Source organism: Zootoca vivipara, chromosome 14, assembly GCF_963506605.1.
Source record: "Zootoca vivipara chromosome 14, rZooViv1.1, whole genome shotgun sequence".
Taxonomy (NCBI): Eukaryota; Metazoa; Chordata; class Lepidosauria; order Squamata; family Lacertidae; genus Zootoca; species Zootoca vivipara.
The window spans coordinates 2,648,129-2,668,882 of NC_083289.1; the positions used below are offsets into that span (position 1 = coordinate 2,648,129).

The 20,754-nt window shown below is 44.2% G+C and overlaps 1 protein-coding gene across 12 annotated transcripts in view; it reads right to left on the minus strand.

The window, feature by feature from the left end:
- THSD4 (thrombospondin type 1 domain containing 4) overlaps positions 1–20,754 on the minus strand; it is a 369,711-nt gene that overhangs the window by 273,944 nt on the left and 75,013 nt on the right. For all 12 annotated transcript variants that reach the window (XM_060282606.1, XM_060282603.1, XM_060282605.1 and 9 more), the window contains one exon: positions 11,935–12,385. In XM_060282606.1, coding sequence (XP_060138589.1) covers positions 11,935–12,385 — 451 coding nt within the window. The remainder of the gene's footprint in view (positions 1–11,934; positions 12,386–20,754) is intronic.

Consider the following 20,754-nt stretch of genomic DNA (forward strand, 5'->3'; position numbering starts at 1 on the left):
ATCCCAGAAAGGCAACAACTTGAGGCCACTGCTATTTCGAGCAAATCCTCTAACTACTTTTACAAACCTGTCCAAATATCCCTTGCCTAGAAAGTCATATTTATAGAAAATGTGTGTAATGCAAGAGGCACTTGGTTAAAGGGATTTCCATTTGACAAAAACTGGCTGAAAGTTATTTCCATTTGACAAAAACTGGCTGATGGTTTGAAGGCCGTCCAAGCTCTAATCACCGTCTAGCTCCTCCATTGGCTGCACCAGGCAAAAGTGCTTAAAAATCAGCATTCCCTAACCAAGTGCCCTACAGATGTTTCTGAACTACCAGTTCCATCATCTCTGACCATTGGCCATGTTGTCTCAGGCTGATACGAGTTGAAGCCCTTCAGCATCCAGAACAGGCTGATGTAGTGCCATTCCATTTATTCTGGGAAAATAAATATGGTGGCCCCCAAACTAGAGTGTGCCCTAGCAGTCCGTCCCCCCCGAAATGGGGAACATACCACCACAAAATATGAAAGAGGAGGCCATATCACCTCCTGCAGTCCAGGTGTGGATTGGCTTTGCAGCTGACCTGAGAAAATTGAGTGGCATTGTGAAATAATGGCCATGTTCCAAGAAACCATTTTGGACTTCAGTAGGGTATAGGATCAGAGCTTTGGGGGGGCAACAGCAATATTTTAAGCAAGGTTTAAACTCCTGTATAATCTTATTTCATTAACAAAATTTGTATGCCACACCATTGTAACAAAACCTCTAAGCACTCTGTTGAAATTATTAATTTTAAAAAAAGTAAACAAATATTAAACAGCATTTTTAAAAGTTAAATTACTAAAAAGAATTGAATTAAGAATACCTATTTATGATTGTGGTTCTGCCCTCAAAAATGCAACCCAAGCCTGCCCAGGGTGGTAACAAGAAGTGCTTATCTTGAGAAAAATTATAATATAAACAAAGGAGACGAGTGGCATGAGACGAGTAGGAAGATTACACATTCCTTGGCTGAGAATCTTCAGAGACTCCAAAACCAGGGACACAGGCAGTTGGCAAGAAGGCTCTTGTTGACTTCTTCCTACCTGCAGATAAATCAAGGTCTGGCTTGTTTGGTGATGACAAGAACTACTGTTCCCTCAGTGAGTTCATCAACCTGCAACATGAATGCTATAGAAATGTAAGGAATTTGCTGCTCACTCTCCTGTCATAAGGAGGATAGGCCTGAAAAGTAGAATCATATGAAAGTACCCCATGGTTCATCTAGTGACTAGTCCAACCCCCTGCAATGCAGGAATCTCAGCTAAAGCATCCATGACAGATGACCATCCAGCGCCTCCTTTAAAACCTCCAAGAAAGGAGAGTCCAACACCTCCCGAGGGAGACTGTTCGACTGCTGAACAGCACTTACTGTCAGAAAGTTCTTCCTGATGTTTATTTGGAACCTCCTTTTTGTAACTTGAAGCCATGGGTTCAAGTCCTACCCTCCGGAGCAGGAGAAAACAAGCTTGTTCCTTCTTCCATGTGACAGCCCTTCAGATATTGGAAGATGGCTCCCATATTTCCTCTGTGTCTCCTCTTTTCCAGGCTAAACATACCGAGTTCCTTCAACCATTCCTCATAGATGCCATTGGACTACAACTTCCACCACCTCTGACCATTAGCCATGTTGGCTTGGACGGATGGGAGTTGCAGTCTAGCAACATGCAAAGAGCCATATCTACCACAGGTTGTTGAGGGGAAACACCTCTACCTGAGGCCTGGAGAAAGAGAGCTGCCACCAGTCAGCAAAGACCGCACTATTGCAATGCACTCTCTGTAGGGGCGGCCCTTGAGTCCAGTCCAGAAGCTACAGCTACTGCAGAATGTTGCAGCTAAACTGCCGTGGGGGCAGATGATTGATGGCATAGGACACCTTTGCTAAAATATCTGCACTGGCTGCTCATATGGTACTGGGCAAGGCTTAACATACAACACCCTGAATAACTCAGGTCTGGGGTGCCTTAAGAATCATCTGTCCTAGCCTGATCACTGAGATCATGCAAAGGAGCATTGCTATCTGTCCCCCATGTTACAGAAGCAGGGAAAGCAGTTATCTGGAAAACATTCACTATTTGCATTCTGGAAGAGTAGAAAGGGTAGCTTTGACTCTTAAAAGTTCCTACAAGGACAGTGATGGAGGGCGGGGGTGAGGCATCCTGCCAGTAGAAATTGGTCTGTCCTTCTGTCTGACACTCTCCTTTTCTATGTTCAAAAAGCCTCCTCCCACCATGGGAGGAGCATTCAAATAGGCCGTCCTCTGCCTGACACCTGAAATTGCCCAGACTTGTCCCACTTAGTTCTCCTGCAGAGGTGGGGAACTGGCATCCCTCCAGATGCCGTTTGATTCCATCTCCCATCAGTTCCAACCTGAAAAACCAACAGCCAAAATGGTGGGAGCTGCAGACCAGCAACATCTGGGTGGCCACGGGTCCTCACCACCACCATTCTGCTGTTTCTTTTTCTTTTTCAAATAATTAATATTTATTCATTTTAAAACAATACGAAATACAAAAAAATCACAAAAAGAAAAAGACAAAAAGACAAAAAAGAAAAAAGAGAAAAATATCAATTACAACAATCTTTCATTTTTACTTGACATTGTAGACTTCCTCAATTCCCCCCCTCACTGGGTCCATTTTAAAATCCAACTTAAGCAATTTTCATGTTATATCTTGTCTTGAATCATTTTAACACATTTTTTCATTATCTCTCAATTATTCCTAATCTATAAACATCAACTATCCTTAACCTATAATTCATCCATTATTCCAAATCAGAAATTATTTTCCCAACCATCTATCTTCTATTTCACCCCTTAGCCTAAAATTTATTACCAAAAATTATCCATAAATTCAGACATTACTTCTTCTATCCTAATAACATTTAAACACTTAGATCTGATTCAGCCCCCCCTCCCCTGGACTCGAGGTCAATCCAGTTTTGGACCCCCTTAATCAGTCAGAAAATAACATCCATTATTACTCCTTACCCCACTCTCACTCTGTCACTGCCTATCCACACTTCCTTCTTCATTCCCTGCTGTCTCCCCAATTCTCTAACTGTTACACGATACCGTCCATCTAAATTTCCACTTTTCAATCCTTTCACAATTTTTATTCATCTTAGATTCTGACCCCAGTACGCATCCTGCTCTCCCTCTCTCACTGGGAGGGCATTATTCCATGCTGGTTCTTCTTTAAAACCCTTTGAGTCAAGCATGGGTCTTGTCCCCCCTCTCTCACTGGGAGCACAATGTTCCATGCCCCTTCCTCTTCTTCTTTAGATTCAATTGCATTGTCCAGGACTGATGAATGTTCATCTTTATTCTCTACACTCTCTGATGAAATTAATCCTTTTTCAATTTCCACACACTTCTGGTTTATTTTTCCAATCTGTATTGTATTCTGATGTACTTCACTTCTTAGTTCCCATAACAATTTCAGGAAGTCCTCTTGAAAATCAGAGAGGTCAGATGTTATTATGTCTACTGGCTTCTTGCTCGTCTCAAATTTCATGGGAACAGCACAGGTTACAAAACAGGAAATGGCGCAGTTCGTATTTCCAAACTTCAAAGACAGCAATTATATCTGAACTGGTTGCAAACTAGCATTTTCAGTTCTTCTTCATACCTTAAAACTCATGTCCATTTACAAAAAGAGCATTGATCAAACTTCTTATTCACAACCTTATATTTTGCGCTCTCTTCAATACTGACAGTTCCCGACCTCAAAGAGGTAAACAAATTCCTTCCTATTGTGACATCATAATGGCGGCTCGCCGATCCCTCCAGGGACCCAACTCCAGCTTACAGGGGGACTTTCCCCAGTCCAAAATAAAAAATTTTACTTAGTTCAACTCTTCTCCCCTTTACCCTGCCTCAGGGGGAAGGTTTTAAATCCAATCTTTGGACATTGAAAGTTTCCTGTCAATCTTTCTGGCTTCAGGCAAGTTAATTGCGTCTCAGTTCATTCAATGGGGGAGATTGACTTCTGTTTTTAAATCTCCTCCCGTGGCCAATTTTTTCAAATTAAAAATCCCTTTTCTTTTACTCACGGTGACCAAAGTCCTCAATTCTTTCAAAACTGGAAGAATCCACTGCTCAACAGGCTGTCGGCTCGGAGCTTCATGCTGCAGAGGTAGCAAATCCACTCACAGGCACCCACATCTCAACTCTGCTCGCTCTCGAGGCTCTTAATAGAGCTTACCGAGGAGCGAAGGATACGTTTTGGGGCTCAGCTGAGTCTCCACGACCCCAGAAAGCTCAACCTCGGGTTCTTTTCGGGGTCCGCAAAGCTCTCGCGGCTCCCCACTCCTTCATAGCTCCAGGAACCTCAGAGCTTGAGGATTCCTTGCTGCTCAGCGATGGCGGTAGACCGGAAATCCGTTCTGCTGTTTCTGTTAAAAGCCTTTCAGAAAAACTTTTCCTCAAAGATCAGCGTTTTGGCATGAGAGAAACGCAGTCCTGCCGACTGATGTTTCTAGTCATAGGCTCCTCTAATGACCCTTTCCCCCCCTTTCTGAAAACAGCATACTGTATATTAATTTGGCACAGACACATCACGTTCAATGAATATATACCTGATTTAAACTTCATTGTCCATTGCATGCCAGCCATGCAGGATTTAGGGGCTTGTATTCTCTGACCACCAGGCAAGGGTTCAGAACAGACCATTTTCCCCCTTCCATGAAAGGGAAAGCAGCATTTTCCAAGGCCAAATACTAGCATCACAATAACTGTTGTCGTCCCTCAAGCAAAATCACACTCCTCCCCAAAGAGTGTGGCTCAGGGCCCATTCAGCCTTGACTCCCGGCCTGTGCCGAAGACAGAGCCACCCTGACCAATGGAAGGAAAGCCTGCCTTGCTATCAGGAGTCTTTCAAAGCCGCAAGTGGGAATGAAGCATTGGGCAGGGATATAAAACTGTAACAGGAGGAGTGCCTGCAAGAGGAAAAAGTCCTTGGGAAGGAAGCTGCTGAATGCAAACTCCACTTTTGAGCCACTTAAGAACTGAACCACTTTACTGCTTTCGACCCACATTTATTATTGAAACTCATCTTACAGTATTCATTACTACCAATTTATGGTCATCTGATTGATTCAGAATCCTAGATGCCACTGTTATGTACTCTGTGAAACCAAAGGACACTGCAGCCTCAAGGGAGGGCTGGGCTTGTTTTTATGCCCAGAAAGCAGACCTAAGTAAAGCCTTTGGCAGGAGTCTGCATCAGCCCCCTCCCCAGTGCAGCCATGCCCCAAGCACACTGGTGATTGGCCCAAACTGCCAACAGCCATGGGACCCCAAGACCAGGAGCCAGGAAGCAGCAGGTGGTGGCCAGATATTGCCCCAGTCAAGGTGCCTTTTTGTTATTTTTAATATGTTCTTACCCACTCTGAGCACAGTTTCTGCAATGGAAGGGTGGGGAGGAAAATATTCTCTGTAATATTCTCAGTGCTCACCACTGAAAACATCTTCTCTTGAAAGCAGTCCACATGCAACTTTAATGCCCCAACAAGAGGCATTGATCTCAGTGCATGAAGCACTTGCACACTGCTGCTATGCAACTATAAAGAACTGCAAAGCACATTCCTCATGCATTTGGCACACCACACATTTGGCACACCACACATGGAGCTTAGCCAACAAAGTTGGCTAAGACATTTACCATTGATCCAGTGCACTATTTCTAAGCCACAAATCTGTGTCCAATCATTCATTTTCCTTGCAAATTCAAATCGCACAGTCTCAGCCAGCCTGCCTAAGCAGTTTTACAGAAATCACTCACAAGCTAGCAGCAACACTCAAATCTATTTTTTAAGGCTTACAGCAGGAGTGTGAAGCTTCCAAGTCATAGAAGCTGAAGTTTGGTTTTCCAACAACCAATATCAGCTCATGTCCTCTTCCATCTGTGCTAATTTAATGGGAAGAGCACCTGTTTCCTCATGAGTGTTGCCAGACGCTAGTGTGAACCAAATCAGGGCTGACCAAGTGTACTCAAGATGCAAGATTGCAGGGCAAGCTACACATTACCAGAGCCGTAGCTAGGTGATCTTGCGCCCCTGGCAGAACCGTCCAGAATGTGCCCCCTAGCCATGAACAAATTAGCTGTTCTTTCCGACTCTCCTCCAACCCACCCCCCATTCAATTCACACTTCAGCTTGTAATGAATTCTTTCACAGAAAACCCAATATTAAATTTATAATTTCTTAATAAATGGTTTCAGCAAAGAAAATGACATTTTGATGTGAGTTTACAGGTTTTTTAAATGCAATTCAGTTGCAAAACAATACACAGATAGGCCTAAGTGAAACATACAAACAATATCATAGTGATTTGGTCCACAATGATAACTTTACATTATAATACTATGTGATGTAAAATGGCATTATTATAAAGTAAGAAAACTTATTATTATTCACAAGTTACAAGTTACAAGTTCTTATTCACAAGAGTTGTCATTTTAAAAAGGAAGTCAAGTTAGGCCAACTCTGGCTTTAAGTAGCAATCTCAATGATGTCTGATGTGATTAGAACTTTATTTTTCTCGCTTTAACCAAAGAAAACTCTTGTTTTGGCAATGATCCACTCAGGTCACAGTAGGATTCAGCTATTGATGTACTGGAGCTGAGAGGGGGACATTTGTCGTTGTGTTATGTGATTGCTATCAAATTGGTTGGGGTTTTTTTGTTCTTCCATTTAGTGAGCTTGTAAAACGTAATAAAATTAAAGAAGAATTGAGAGACTGTGCCTTCGTGACAGAAGAAAATCATGTGGGTGTATTCAAGATGACATGGTGCAATGGAATGAATCATAGAATCATAGAGTTGGAAGAGACCACAAGGGCCATCCAGTCCAACCCCCTGCCAAGCAAGAAACACCATCAAAGCATTGCTGACAGATGGCCGTCAAGCCTCTGCTTAAAGACCTCCAAAGAAGGAGACTCCACCACACTCCTTGGCAGCAAATTCCACTGCCGAACAGCTCTTACTGTCAGGAAGTTCTTCCTAATGTTTAGGTGGAATCTTCTTTCTTGTAGCTTGAATCCATTGCTCCGTGTCCGCTTCTCTGGAGCAGCAGAAAACAACCTTTCACCTATATGACATCCCTTTATATATTTGAACATGGCTATCATATCACCCCTTAACCTTCTCTTCTCCAGGCTAAACATACCCAGCTCCCTAAGCTGTTCCTCATTAGGCATTGTTTCCAGACCTTTGCCCATTTTGGTTGCCCTCCTCTGGACACGTTCCAGTTTGTCAGTATCCTTCTTGAACTGTGGTGCCCAGAACTGGACACAGTATTCCAGGTGAGGTCTGACCAGAGTGGAATACAGTGGTACTATTACTTCCCTTGATCTAGATCAGGCATCCCCAAACTTCGGCCCTCCAGATGTTTTGGACTACAATTCCCATCATCCCTGACCACTGGTCCTGTTAGCTAGGGTTCATGGGAGTTGTAGGCCAAAACATCTGGAGGGCTGCAATTTGGGGATGCCTGATCTAGATGCTATACTCCTATTGATGCAGCCCAGAATTGCATTGGCTTTTTTAGCTGCTGCATCACACTGTTGACTCATGTCAAGTTTGTAGTCTACCAAGACTCCTAGATCATTTTCACATGTACTGCTCTCAAGTCAGGTGTCACCCATGTTGGATGTCAAACTCAGCCAAGAGCATTAGGTCGAACAGATTCCTCACTGGCCTTGCAGAAAACTTCATTGTCCAGAAAGTGGGAGAAGCAACAAGAGGAGAAGCCCAGGAGTTTTATCCCATTTCTAAACCGGACCTTTCAGCCTTCTCTTTACATCCTCCCTACTCCCTTCCTCTGCTCTTATATATCCCTGGCCAAGAGCTTGAGGTGGGAGGGAAGGGAACTGTGTACGCCACCTTAAACTCCTTTGAATAAAAGTGGGTTATAAGATATAGATAGATAGATGATAGATGACTGGCAATGATGATGAAGGAGGATAATCTTGTCCATTTACTACAGCGGTATACGTCCACTGCATCAGCATGTAATTCAAATGCAAGCAAAAGGTAAGGCAAACTCTACAAAACTCCACTCTACAAAATAAAACTGCCATCTGATCCCTCTCTTTTTCTGTAGCAGTTTGGAAGAGAGTTCCACTCTACCACTTTATTCCTCACAAAGCTCACTAGGGGTAAAATCTTAGAACTCTCCCACGAAAGAGAGCAAATAGCCTCTTATATATGCGAAAGAGAGCAAATAGCCTCTTATATATGCAACATGGATTAGAGCCATTTAGAGGGAATTATTTGTAATTGAAAACCCCTGCCTTTGCAAAAGAGGAAGAAGAGGAATGCCAGAATGCAGACCTGGCCATGAAACTGAAGTTCCTTCACCATATAAGCAGAGGCAGGATTGCATGCATTGAGTTTAAATGACTTTAATCAAGGATGATGGAGAAATATTTTTGGGCACACCAAATATGAAAGCCAAGTGCGTCCACACAGTTTGCAAAAGAGAGAGAAAATCCTGAAGACATGAAGCAATTTAGAGGAAATTCACAGGCAGGGAGGCTGTCAGGCCTGGCAACAAATGGTTCGAAAAGCTAAATGTGTCTGCATTAGCTGAGTGGTAGGTGAGGAAGACATGGACTGGGCTATAGGTATGAATAACAAGAAAGGGTGAGATGTTATGGATGAAGGAGGGAATTATACCTAGGAGAAATGTGAATAATGAAGTGAAAAACTGAGACACACACAAAAAGAGAGAGAAACTTGGGGTGAAAACTAAGGAAAATGTCTGCGATTTCAATGGAGTTCGTTGGGGGATTCTGAAAAGGGGAGGGGGAAGGATGGAATTTGATCTAGTCACACTTCATTGAGTTTTTAAAAGAACAGACTCTTTGGAGTGCTGTTAGTTTTTAATTTTCATTTCAGGGCAAAGAGAGTGGGGAGGGACACCAGCTGTTAGAAGCAGACGTTTGCCACGTTTCAATAGAAACACCTCCCTTTCGGCTAAGTTGGGGACTAAAGGGAAACTTACAACTTGTCATATTTTGAGAACCTGAGAGGGACACATTACACACTTTTGTTTTTCAGGCATAAGCTTGAGTTTGCTTTCCCCCAGACACATCTGGGGTTGAACCTGCAATGTCTAAACAAATCAATGAGCCAGAACGTTCGACTCCCGAGGCGTTTGGGAGCCGAGGTACGACTGTATTTTAAATAAAATAAAAACTATTCCATTTTGCCAAACCTCTGATCCATGTGTTGAATTCACAGCATATTGATCTCTCACTCACTCTCCGAAAGAGATTGTATTGCATACATTAGGGCAGAGATTCAGGCTCTGGCCTCAGTCCAAACCAAAGTTGTCGGATCTAACTGCCATTAAAATGAATGGAACTTAGGTTGGCCACAAAGTAACATATCCCATTGATTTCAGTGGCACTTAGACATGACCAGATTTCTGAGCTCTGGGACCACTATATCCACGTTGAAGCCCCATGTTTTCTGGGAAATACTAGAGCTTGGGATCACCAAATGAAATAGATGGATCAACATCTTATCTCATACTTAGCTGTGCAATTCACCCATTCTGCCTTTATCCCTTGCCTTGCCTATGGATCACTCAGAGCCATTTATTAATATAATATTGTTAATAATAATATTAATACTGATTTTTAAACATATGAATTGTGTTTATATCCCACCTTCCCCCCCCCCAGGATCTCAAGATCATATACCTAGCTCTACCCCTCCTCACTTAATACCACAACAACCCTGTGGGGTAGGTTGGGCTGAGAGGCAGCAACTGACCCAAGGCCACCCAGTGAGCTTCATGGCTGAGTGGGGATTTAAATGCTGGTCTCCCAGGTCCTAGTGCAACTACTCTAACCACTACTTCACATAGGTTCTCATGGCAGCTATCTGTGCATTAAAGAGTCTGACAGGAACAGGAACCTGAGTTCAAGTTCTTCATCTGGCAGTGAGCTCCAGGACACTTCACTCCCATGAACATATTCCAAGCTGTATATCTGACTACTGGCCACACAGTGAACCCAAGGCTGCCATTTCTTTCGCCAGCACAAATGACGGCTTAGATACAGATGTTAGCTGAGATGGCTTTAAAAGGGAACCAGGCAAATTAGGAGGACAGACCTTGCAGAGGAGGCCGTTCCATTAGGGCAAATGCAGCACTGTTCCACCCACTGCAGCCTACTGGATGCCCCTGTGTTTTAGTATTATGAGAGAGGCCTATCCACTTTGTCCACATCAGGCATAGTTTTATATAGCTCTGCAACTCCCATAGAATCATAGAATAGTAGAGCTGGAAGGGACCTGAGGGTCATCTAGTCCAACCCCCTGCAATGCACAAATCACAACACTGATGACTGGCCATGCTGGCTGGGTCCAGCAGAGCCCCAGGTTCTCCATCTCTGCTCTAGATATCTTCACATTCTGCTTCTGGGCCTTCCAGGAGCATCTGACTAGCCACCGTTGTATAAACAGGATAGTGGATTAAGTGGACCCAGCAGGACTCTTGCCACACAAGCCTGAGAAAGCACCACACGATTCTTGGGTTCTGTGCAAGTGCCTGGCACCTGATATTAACTAGCAGAGAAGGAATGCTTCCCCTCTTGAGACCCATCTTTACATCTCAAGCCTCAACACTTTCCCTCTAATTTAGTGACTTTTTTACATATATAAAAGTTTTGTTTGTTTTAATTATCCCTTTCCCTTCTCACTTCAAATCCTATCGTGTCGTGTTTGTAGGTTCTAAGCAATCAGCAAGGAGTTACTTGCCCTGGTTTCTTTGTAACTTGTACAACACTTAGCACAACTTCAAGCACTTCATCAAAAACACTACAGAATAAGACTTTCTTAACTAACCACCAGCCTCTATATCATTATTATTATATCACACAAGCTGAAAAATGTAAGCTCATTCACATGCTCCAAAGTGCCAGTCACAAGAAAGCAAGTTCTGCCTTAAATGAAAAAACAATAAAAATATAATGATGAGGAAATGACCTAATGGACCAAAGCAGATTGACTTAATTTGTTATTAATTAACTGCCCCAAGCAGAATCCATAGGGGGAAATGACCCAACACCAGGATTCCAAATAACAGTTCTTTCCCCTTGGTAAATTATATTAACCTCACAGAATGTTCCAAATAAAAGAAAAAAACTCAGTGTTCTCTGGATGCCAGTGGGGGTCCTCAAAACATCACAGCTAATAAATTAAATTACTGCCCAATTGTATGAACTGGGATGTCACATACTATATGGAGAAACACTATAGATTTCCCAGCGTCAAAAGCTTGCTCATTTTCCTAGCTTTCTGATTTGGCTTTTGAGAAGTTCCTCTAGGGCCGCCTTCACCATCCTGATGCCCTCCAAAAGTTCTGAAATACAGCTCCCATCAACCACATGGAGCAGAGCCAGGCTGCCCAGGGCTGATGGGAGTTGTGGTCCAAAACATCTGGAGTGTGTCAGGCTGGCAAAGTCTGATCAATTGTATTGGTGGGGCAGAAACCAGAAGAATCTAGGAAGAGCCTGCTGGATGAGGCCAATGGCCCATCGAGTCTAGCATCCTACTCTCACTCTCAAGAAGGCTGAAGGTAGGCTGGGAGAGATGCCTTGGACTCCAGGGCTGCCAAGCCCTTCTTGAGAGGACCACGTTGTAAGATCCGGACTCCCTCCATCCAAATTCAGGTGTAAATATGTGAATAAATCATATTTCCTAAAGCTACAACAGCCCTTGGCAAGTCTTGATTCTCAAAGGCACACAGCCCCTGGAGAGAGTGGGGGGTGGCATCCAACTTTTGTAATGAAATTATGTGGGTGGTTCTCATCCAGCCGAGCAATTACTACTGTCTTAACAGTCCAGTGAATCCCGCAAAGTTCCTAAAAGCAAAAGCAAAGGGGGCACCACTTACATTTGTGTTGCAGAGTTTGTACTGCTTATAGGCTCCAGTGCACACAATCGCAGAGGTCCTCTGAGTGGGAGTCTGGCTTTGAACTGACTGGTGAGCAACAGGAACATGAGAGACCAGCTCTGTGCCGTGGAACAAACTCTGAGATGCTGGAAAGGCTTGCAAGTGGGGCCCGGCCTCGGGGTAAACAGAGTCACTGGAAACCGGAGTCCTGGGCGGGGGCCTGGAGTCCTCTTGGTATAAGTTTCCATGGCGAGGCGAAGGGTTAAAAGGATGAGCAAAAGAGCTCTGAGCCGATGTTGCCCATTGCTGGCTGGCTGTATTCTGGGCTGCCTGCCGCTGCCTCCTGCGTGGCTTGTTGGGCTCCTGCCCAGTGTCAGTCTGCAGTGGTAGGATATAGGGCACTTGTCCGTAGCCATACTTCCCAGGTCCAATGGGGCTTTTATTTCTGCTTCTGGAGACAAGAGGGGCAGGGTGTGAACATGAATAGGTTAACTCAGCAACAATTGAAAACAAGCATGAATTTATGGATAGTTTCAAGGAGAAGGCCAGGTTAGGGGGGGATCCTAGCAGGATGTCCTGAGGCTGCCAGCCCTGCTTACTCCCCCAAGTCATTGACTCAGCTCAGTGTGGTGCACCCCAGAGGTTTCTGGCAGTCCCATCATCTCCAACTGCTGCCCATGCGGGCTGTGTGCGATGGAAACTGTAGTCCGGCAACACCTGGAAGGTACCATTTTGGCTGCCCCCAGCTTAGCTGGTGGAAGCAGCTGCCTATGGGAAGCCATTCACCATCTGGCCTTGTTCAAGGTGCTTGTGAATAACTCTGCATTGGGTATTCCAGGGCACTGTGGGGATCAAAATGGCTGGTAGCTTCCCACTTCAAGGAATCAGGTAGGTGGGCAGAAGATTTGCAGCAGAATGGGGTCTTAGCCAAGGCTCTTGGGTCCCAGCAGCTGCCCCAGGAGAGCAAATGTTGCCACCTTTCCAGTGCACTTTGCAGCCTTATAAGAGCCTAGATGTCCAAGAAAGGACCACTGCCCAACCCCCTTCCTGCCTCCAATACTGTTACACATCCCTGAAGACTTTGCTTCAGCCATGGGATGTTGTATTGCTTTAGGTTGCGATAAATTTCCTCTGTGTCAATGGCAGCAGCCAACATGGAGACCTCCAGATGTTGCTCCAGTTTCCATCATCTCTGACCTATTGGCCATGTTGTGGAGGGTACCATGTGAGCTACTCCTGATTTGGAAGTCAAGAGGCTTTCGTTCTGTATGACGATCTATTTGGAGGGGAAACACTGTTGTACTACCAAAATAAATAAACAGCAAATCCCACACACTGCTTGATTGCAGCAAACCTCTAAGTGGTTTACATGAAATATTAAAATTATCAGCAAAAACAGATTTTTAAAAGTAATTAAAAACATTTGAAATTCAAAAAATTCCTTCCAGCAGCACCTTAAAGACCAACTAAGTTTTTATTTTGGTATGAGGTATCTGAAGAAGTGTGCATGCACACGAAAGCTCATACCAAAATAAAAACTTAGTTGGTCTTTAAGGTGCTGCTGGAAGGAATTTTTTAATTTTGTTTCGACTACGTCAGACCAACACGGCTACCTACCTGTATTTAAAATTCAATTCATAAAAACCTAAAAACAGCCTGCTGCATCAGGCCAGTGGCCCATCTAGTCCAGCATCCTGGTCTCACAATGGCCAACAGATGCTTGTGGGAAACAAGCAAACAGGATTTGAACTCACTTGTCATTCAGCTGGTTTTCAGAATCATTGCAAACTCTGGTTCCCTCCAACCTCCAGTTCTGCACACTGGAGCAACAAAGAACAAGCAGAGCTTCCATGTTCACAGAAGGGATTATGCAAAGGTTGTGTATGTGATTGTAACAAGTAGCTCAGGGGTAGAGCATTTGCCTTGCAAGCAGAAGGTCCCAAGTTCAGTCCCCAGCATCTCCAGGTGGAGCTGGGACAAACTCCTACCTAAGCCCCTGGGGAGCTGCTGCCAGTCAGTGTACGCAGAACTCAGCAAGATGGACCAATGGTCTGGCTTGGTATAAGGGAGCTTCCTCCATTCCGCTTTCACCAGGACTCACTTGACAAATTCTGCTCACTCAGCATACAAAAGGGATTCAATAGGTAATTAACCCAGCTACTCCCAATAACCAGCAATTTAAATCCAGCCTGGAAATTGAATGGGAGCCAGAGGAGCTGTCATAGCACAGGTGAAACAAGTGCAAACATCCTATCCCACAATGCAGGAGAGCTCTTTTTATGCCCTGGGAGGGAACATGCACTTGGAGATGATGCCACCCTGGAGCCAAACATGCCTTCTCCCCTGATGCTTTCTCATGCTAGTCAAGCAAGCAGGGTCTTAAGGACTTCAAAGTGCCTCTGCTAGGGTCTCCTTTGTTCAGAGCCAGCCCCCAACCCCAACTCCCTAAAGCACCACCTTCTTCAGCTAAAACAAAAGCCTGGGACAAACAGTTCTGATATGCATTTTCAGTAGGAAAGGCAAGCTCCAAGCCTCAGTTCAGAGGCTCTTCCCAAATTCCTTGTCTCGGGAATGTTTGTTTTCTTACTCACCCTCTCCCATTGCCAGTCAGGGGGCTTGTTACACTGACGTCTTTGAGATCATTTACATAACCTTTCAGCATTTGGGGTTTATGATCCATTTCCACCCTTCAACCATGTATGAACCAGAGTGTTGTTCACCAGCCCTACGAGAAACTGTCACTCAGGACTTGTTTGCATGGCTTCGTTTGTTTCTTCTAGCCCATCTTCAAGAAACTGCAGACCGTGATCTAAGAATCCAAACCGTTCCTGTTTGCACCATTTGCGAAGCCAGTTGTTCACTTCCCCTATTTTTCCCTCTCTCCCTGGGCCATGTCGTTCAACTGGGAGGACAGTCTTGAAAGACCTACATTGGCTCCCAACATGTTTCCGAGCACAATTCAAAGTGTTGGTGCTGACCTTTAAAGCCCTAAACGGCCTTGGTCCAGTATACCTGAAGGAGCGTATCCACCCCCATCGTTCTGCCTGGACACTGAAGTCCAGCATCGAGGGCCTACTGGCGGTTCCCTCGTTGCGAGAAGCCAAGTTGCAGGGAACCAGGCAGAGTGGCACCCGCCCTGTGGAATGCCCTCCCATCAGATGTCAAAGAAAAAAACAACTAACAGACTTTTAGAAGACATCTGAAGGCAGCCCTGTTTAGGAAAGCTTTTAATATTTAATAGATTATTTTAATATTCTGTTGGAAGCCGCTCAGAGAGGCTGGTGAAACCCAGCCAGATGGGCGCAGTACAAATAATAAATTATTATTATTGTTATTATTATTATTGCTCTGGTAACCTCAAGGTTAGATTACTGCAGTGCATTATACGTAGGGCTGCCCCTGAAGACAGTTCAGAAACTTCAGCTAGTCCAGAATTCAGCGGCCAGGTTGCTTAGCGGAGCAAGATAGTTTGAGCATATTACATTGATCCTGGCCTGACTGCAGTGGCTACCAATTAGTTTCCAGGTGTCATGGACATGACTGACTACAACCAAGAGGAGCAGGCTGAATGGGGGGGGGGGGCAGCCAGGCAGAAGTGGAAGAGGGAGACTTGCCTTTTTCTTAGACAGTTGAAAGTCGTGGCCAAAAAAACCCTTCTCAGAAAGGAATGCGCCTTATCAAGGTAGTGAGAGCGGGCTGGAGGAAAGCCAGCTCTCTGCTTGGGGGGGGGGATTCTTCCTCAGAGGAAGGGAAGGGAAGGCAGCTGGCCCTGTGAGCCCAAGGTATTGACAAATAGCAAGGGTCAGAGACATGTGTTGACCCCAGAAGCGGAAGGGCAGGAGATTCCGTGTTTCCTGCTGGGGGAGGGACTCAAGTTCAGACGTTTCAATGGAACTATGATGTATAGTCGCTAGAGAGCGTGGCTCCGAGAATAATTGGCTGTAGACAATAAATCTTCTTGTAATTACTACCACTGCTTGCTGTTTATCTATGCTGGCAGCCTGATACCGTGCTGGTTTTGACCTATAAAGTCTTAAACAGCTCAGGACCGCAATACCTCAAGGACCGCTTCTTTCCATATGAACCTACCCGGATCCTGAGATCATCTGCTGAGGCCCTTCTTTGTGTGCCTCAGAGACTATGGGAACAATCATGGAAAGTAAATATAAGGTTTACAGCATGCTACACGCTAAGAATAAACATCACGAAGATGATGCACAGGTGGTATTTGATGCCAAATACTAGCAAAAATGTCAAAATCAACAAAGGGCAACTGTTGGAAATGCAAGGAAGCAGAGGGAACTTTTTCCACAAGTGGTGGTCATGCAGCTTAATTAAAAATTATTGGGAAATTAGCCATAATAACCTTCTTCTTTTTTTGAAGAAAAAAAGCTTTTCTAAAAATCCAGAAGCATTTTTGCTGGGGTTAATAACAGAAGTTACTAAAAAGGAAACCTGTTCCTATATGCAACAACTGCCATACATCTGTCATTAGCACAGAAATGGAAAAGAGATAAGGGACCAAGAAAGGAAGAATTGCAGGGATGACCACTAGAATAAGAAATCGAAATTATAAAAGATATAAGGAGGACTGGGTATTTTGTACTGAATATACGAAGAAGTTTTATAAGGAGAGTGGGAAGCCGGCAAGCAGGACCCGAGCACAAGAGCATCTCTCTCCCCTCCTGGGGTTTCCAGCAACTTGCCTTCAGAAGCAAGGCGGCCTCCGACTGTGGAGGCAAAGCATGGGCATTGAAAGCTCCTCCACGATTTTGTCCCTTTCTCTGTTAAAGCCACCCAGCTTGGTGTCTGCCACTGCCTTCTGTGGGAGCAAGTTCCCAGCATGACTAAGTCCTTTCTTTTTTCTGTTATGAGGGAGAGAAAAACTTCTCCCTACCCACCTTCTCCATGCACTGCATGATTTAATTCACTTTGGTGAATCATCTCTTAGGGCTATAAAGGGAGGAGGATTAAAATTGTGGGAAGTTGAGAGATAAATACTTTTAAAGGTAAGGAGTTAAGGTTTATTGTTTATTTATTTCCAGTCTTTTCTCCAAGGAGCTCAAGGCAGCATACCTGGGCCCCTCTCCTCTTATTTTAACCTCACAACAATCCTGAGGTACCGGTAGGTTAGGCTGAGAGACTATGACTGGTCACCTAGTGGACTTCATGGCTGAGTGAGGATTCGAACCCTGGTCTCCTGGGTCATGGCCCAACAACACTTTAACTCCTAGACCACACAGTAACTTTTAAACACCACTCCACAGCCTGCAAAATGACCTGTGATCAATGAAATACAAACACACAGATCACTTCCTTTGACAGTGCGAAGCTGCAGGACTGATTGGCGACAGCAATTGATACTTCCAAAGGACAATTACTAAAGGATGGTACCGTGAGTACTTTGAACATTTGATTTGGCAAATTTGGACTAATTTGGACATAGAATTGGGGTTTTAATTGGGGTTCTGGACACGTTCCAGCTTGTCAGTCTCCTTCTTGAACTGTGGTGCCCAGTACTGGACACAGTTCTCCAGTGAGGTCTGACCAGAGCGGAATACAGTGGTACTATTACTTCCCTTGATCTAGATGCTATACTCCTATTGAGGCAACCCAGAATTGCATTGGCTTTTTTAGCTCCCAGTGTTCTTTCACCTTCAAAGTGTACCGTAAATGGTAGTGCTACATTTGAAACAAATTGAATGCTACTCAATCAGTCTGCACTAAATCCTCCCATCTTCTTTCAAGATCTTTTAAAATAAGAAAACAACATGTTAGTGCCTCAAAAAAGTTTTTAAAGCTGCTCCAAGGCTGGAGTGAGGTGTGTTCTCGATCACACTGGCATTATGCAATCAGTGCTATGCACAACAAGAATCTTGGAGATCCATTTCTCTTCTGACTTAAATCTGGGTGAGAAAACTTACCACTTACACAGAGTGGAGGGTCCCAAGCTAACCAGAATTCTGTTAAGAAATCCCTTGTCTAACATTTTTGAGAGACTGAGTTTTGAAATGTAAGGCAATTTTTCCGCTGCCAGAAGATTTTAATGTTCCAATAAAGAATTGATTTGCTTAGCATACTTTCCCTTTTTTATGAGCGGTAGCCTCCTCAAATTATAGTAGTTCTTTCCCTCTGCAGTAGAAACTCCTAAAGGTCAAAAGAAAAGCAAAATTCAATCACATGGTTTGTGCCCAGCTTCCTTGATTCGAGGTTTGTTGAAATAACTCCCATGTGTGCGTGTCCCAACCCCTGGATTCACTGTTATGTGGTAGTTGTGGTAGCACCACAACTGCGAGACTCCCTTCCCATGGAAGCTCCGCTGGTCCAATCTTGTTTAACTTTTCTGAGACATGTCAGGGTCTTGGTATCACACCCAGCTGATTCTCTGAGGCTTTCTGCTGCTTTACTTATGTTTGTGATGTCTTTCCAGGCTTTTAATGTTGGTAACTTTAAAAAAATCATGGTTACTTTAGTGCCTCATCCCTGCATACCTGAAGGAGCATCTCCACCCCCATCGTTCAGCTCCAAGGTCCAGCTTCGAGGGCCTTCTGGCAATTCCCTCCCTGCTAGAAGTGAGGTTACAGGGAACCAGGTAGAGGGCCTTCTCGGTAGTGGCACCCTCCCTGTGGAACGCCCTCCTGTCAGATGTCAAGGGAATAAACAACTATCTGACTTTTAGAAGACATCTGAAGGCAGCCCTGTATAAGGAAGTTTTTAATGTTTCATGTTTTATTGTGTTTTTAATATTCTGTTGTGAGCTGCCTAGAGTGGCCAGGGCAATCCAGTCCATAGCTGCCAAGTTTTCACTTTTCTCGCGAGGAAGCCTATTCAGCATAAGGGAAAATCCGTGTAAAAAAGGGGTAACTTGGCAGCTATGATCCAGTCAGATAGGTGGCATGTAAACAACAACAACAACAATTTATTTATATCCCGCCCATCTGGGTGGCTTCCAACAGAAAGATTAGAATACACTAATTTCTTAAACATTAAAAGCTTCCCTAAACAGGGCTGCCTTCAGATGTCCCCTAAAAGTCTGGTAGTTGTATATAAATATGAGGATGAGGATGTTTTCATCAAGCAAGCCATCTTAGTGAGGGGTCCAAGCTCACTATTAAGAATGGAAAAACGGAGAAAATTGTTCTCAAAAGGTGCCAGCTAAGAATATGTATCATAGCTCAATGTGTCATGGACCCTTTTCAAGAGGAATCCCAACCTTTTAAATTCCAGAGAATAGCTGAAGCCAGCTTGCACAAATACTGCTACCGTATGTGTTTCACACCAAGAGATCTCACACTTTCATGCTCCCAGATGGGGAGCAGCATTTGCGAAAGCTGCTTCAGCAATTCTTCAGAACCTGAATTTGGGCTCAACCACCACTTTTGATTGACCCATATTTTGATGGTTATTATGTACCAATAAATGTATGCTGGTCCAAGAGCTTTTCTTGTTCTTCTGGGACTATGCAATCATGCCCCCTGAATCAGAGATACTGTAAATAGATAGATAGATGATAGATGAGGCATCCCCAAACTGCAGCGGCCCTCCAGATGTTTTGGCCTACAACTCCCATGATCCCTAGCTAACAGGACCAGTGGTTGGGGGTGATGGGAATTGTAGTCCAAAACATCTGGAGGGCCAAAGTTTGGGGATGCCTGTGATAGATTAGATAGATAGATAGGATAGATGATAGATATAGATATTCAATTGCAATAATCCAATAAAAGCCACAATAATCCAATAAAAGTCACAATACCAAATTACAATACAATTAAAAAAGCCAATTATTCAAATACCAAATTAAACCATTTTAGGTCACTTCCCATGTGCTGGATTTCAGGGTGCTAAATCCAGAAGAACCTCTGCCCATAATGGCTGCGTTGGAGGGGTACTGATAAGCGAAGTGCTTTGCACTCAGCACCTCTTGCCTCTCGGAGCGAGAGCCAGGTATTAGACGATCTGCGAGTGAAGCTCACTCCCCCAGGGTCGGGGGTGGGGCTTGCAAGGACCACTGCACTCAAATCATCCTTTTTTATGCTCCGCAAATGATCTCTGCTAATTTGGGAGCTGCCTCCATTATGGCAGAAAACACCAGAAGCCATTCCCTGAAACAGATCTAATCAGATCTTAAAAGATGTGCAGAAAATCCAAAGAGATTTAGCTCAGCCAAGCTTCAATTCAGCAGGTAAGAAACTGCCCCCTCAAAAACTATTAGAGCCCTGGTGGGAAGCTGGTTAACAAGCAGATGAGTGAATAATAGCAAGCAAGCAAACAGACAGACAGACAACCCACTCAGCAATCTTTGGAAAAGGCCCTGCTCATTTCTTCTTATTTTAGTTATTAATGCATTTTCTTCCTGGTTTAGAAGCAATGATAAAGTTCCAGATCCAGCTGCTGGCTAGCAGGTCCAGCAGAAAGACTTTTGCAGTGTGGGACTCCAGAGCCCCCTGCCTCTCGCCTCTCCCCATCATAGCCACTGATGGCTTCAAAAGGATCCGAGAACAATTGGAGATCTCAATAAATTTAATCCCCACATTCCCCTTCCCTCATCCATCTCCACCGCCTCCAGCAGACTCAAATAAAACACCTTTTATTGCCATGATAAATGTCTCTCCCTCCCAGATTTCCAGCAGAGTTCAAGTTTCTCGTTATATTGCTTATCATTCTTTTTTCACAAGATGCTGCCTTCTGTAATTTCAGACGTTTCCTTCTTTTAAAATCTCGAACCACCAATTCAAAACATACATCACAATGAATAAAACTCCAAGACACTGCAGATTAGTTTTTGCTTTTTGTATTGAAGTTGGAGTTGAGTTTAAGGTT